Here is a 2,734-nt window from a genome sequence, read left to right as displayed (position 1 = left end):
CTGAACTCTGGCTTGTTGATAGTCAGGTCAACCCCGAGCAGGACCTAAAAACGACTGATATGCACCCAAATGCTACAGAAGAAATTTTCTAAATCTATTACTTCACTCTCTGGAAACTCAGCTTTCCTCTTAAAAAAAAGCCACAAAACCAACCGCCACAAAACCAACCTCCTGCTGACCACCTTGCTATTCAGATTGTAAAAGACTTCAAGAATATGAATTGAAAACAGCGATTCACAAATCTTGCTAAAAGCACCAAAAACACCAGATCAGAGGGCTGCAGTAACAAAGTCATCAAATCAGTTATCTACTTAATTTTTCACAAAATATCAGAACAGAGCCATATGAAAATTTTTCTGTATTACATGTCTCACATTGGAAATTTAAGAATATTTCCTGAATGCAATCAGTCTGCTTCATTATCATTTCAGGAAGAAAAAAGGCAAACCAAAACAACCAGTCACACAAGAGTTTCCATGTGTGCCCTGTTCCCCCACCGCTCCCCCCCACTCTCCCTAACCACATTCCAAAACCATGAGCAGATTACAGATTCCTACCCATGGAAATAAGTGGTTCACAAAGGGTACATTTGGCAGCATAAACCACCATTCTGTAGTATTTGAAAGGGACAATATAAATTGTTTGGTTTACTTGAAGAGTATTGTTTCTGCCAATTAACAGACTACTGCATTCTAGGACAGCATTTCACGGTCGTGTATTAGACGGATGCCAAATAAGAAGCTAGATTGTTGACTCTCCTCCTTTCACAGTTATCTTGATTTAATTTCACATTCACTCTCACTATTGAAATGTTGAATAATTATTCTGAATATAAATCATTATAATGAAGGAGAAGGAAAGTACAGTTCTCAAGGCCTTTATTACATGGGCCTGGACTCTGTTAACAGGGCAAGCCTCTGTTACATTGATAAAAGACTATTTTATCATATATCGGAACTGTGTGCTCTTCAATCATTTTGCTTATGCTGTGTCATCAGAAAATTTTGGGAAAAGACACATTCAAAGATTCCCTTCAGGCCACAAATCCCCTCCAACAGTAAAATAAAAATTCTCCTTACTGCATACAAAAAAAATTGAATAAAATCGGGTATCGCATTTCAAAACAAAAACCACTGAGCACAGCCTTTCCCTTGGGCTTTTTACAGTTGGTATTCTCAGACGTGATTGATATCTTGCTAGGTCAGTGACGTTCCACTCTCTGACGAGACTTTTGGCAAACTGCAAAGACACATGAGATCAGTGGCATGGGAGTGGATCCATGCAGATGGGACCTTCTGCCCTGAGGAACACCAATGACTTTAGCGGGCCTGTACAGATACAGGAGTCTACCAATGCAAACCTGAACAGAAGACCAGCAACAGCACAAGAAATTACAGAAGCAATGGAATAATGTTTCACTCTTAGGAGCGCTGGAGTAAATTAATGACAATTTCTGCATCTTTTATTTTTAAATATGTGTTTCGTTATATTACTAACGGTATTAATGTAAGATATTAACATAGTTCACAAATTTAGAAATTGGTATTTTTAATGTACTTACCAATAAAAATTCCAGTCTTCATTTTCTGACACCTGAATCCAGCCTCTTTTTTCAAAGTTGTTTATTAGAACAGATTTTTCTATGTCAGTTACCCACTTTACTTTTCCTGCCATTATCCTAAAGCAGAATCAACCTGTTATAAAACAAAAGTTTAAAGATGTGAAGCTGAAAACAGGGGAGAACACAAACTGCGAAAGTCAAAGGAGAAGAAAAGTGGTGCCCAGAAAGCACTTTAACTTAAGTAAGCTAGAAGTAGTAAATTAATTTAGAAAGAAAGGAAAATAACTTCTTAGTTTCAGTCTTAAACCCAACATTTGTCAAGCGGACAACTACAAACAAGAACACTAGTTACAAGGATCTTTCACGCTCCCCAGCCAATCCATGTTTTATGAATGGGCACACAACTAACGCATGTCTCCCCTTAAATACGCTAATGACAGAAATCACTATCATACACTTACTGGGTAACGTTTACAGAACCAAGCACAGAGCACAGACATTATATTATTTATTATTTCCAAGACTTATATGCATATATATTTTCTGAAGTTGGAGAGTTCATATGGACCACTTAGTGACTGTAGACAAAGAAAATTATTCTAAGAGAAATCCCTTACATGCTCTACCAAGAATCACGATTTGCTATACTGCAAGGAAAGGAACCAAAGTAACACTACCAACTTTGCGCTGTCTTGTCTGTACTTCATGAAGCCATAATTTTGCCTTCTGTTCTAGCTGGGGGGTGGGATACACTGATATTAAACCCTTAAAGGCAGAATTTCTCCAAACCTAAGGCTGCATTTCAATTCATGACACCTAGGTGTCACTTTCTACATTAGATCTCTCATTTGTCCACATCAGCCTTTCCTGTTAGGATCACAAAATCATTCTTGTCAGAAGGGACCTCAGGAGGTCAACTCAGGGTTAGCTACAAAGTCAGACCAGGTTGCTCTGAGCTGCTGAAAACCTTCCAAAGATGCATGGCTTCTCTGGGTATCCTGTCTCACTGCTTGACTGGCTTCATAAGGAAAAGGGTTTTTTTTACCCATATATTTTTTTCCATATATTCTGAACCTCTCTTCTTTCAGCTTATGCCTGTTGCCTCTCATCTTCCTACTCTTCACCACGCTAAAGAGTCCAGGTCCGTCTTCTTGATAACCTCTCATAGGCATA

The 2,734-nt window shown here is 38.4% G+C and overlaps 1 protein-coding gene across 1 annotated transcript in view; it reads right to left on the bottom strand.

The window, feature by feature from the left end:
• TTLL1 (tubulin tyrosine ligase-like family, member 1) overlaps window positions 1-1,697 on the bottom strand; it is a 13,920-nt gene extending 12,223 nt beyond the window's left edge. Inside the window, exon 1 of the mRNA XM_010087962.1 lies at window positions 1,562-1,697. Within this exon, the coding sequence (XP_010086264.1) occupies window positions 1,562-1,674 (113 nt within the window). The 5' untranslated portion in view covers window positions 1,675-1,697. The remainder of the gene's footprint in view (window positions 1-1,561) is intronic.
• Window positions 1,698-2,734: the final 1,037 nt, after the last annotated feature.

This window comes from Pterocles gutturalis, unplaced genomic scaffold (assembly GCF_000699245.1).
Source record: "Pterocles gutturalis isolate BGI_N339 unplaced genomic scaffold, ASM69924v1 scaffold43586, whole genome shotgun sequence".
NCBI classification, from domain to species: domain Eukaryota; kingdom Metazoa; phylum Chordata; class Aves; order Pterocliformes; family Pteroclidae; genus Pterocles; species Pterocles gutturalis.
This window is presented reverse-complemented; position numbering and strand designations above follow the sequence as displayed.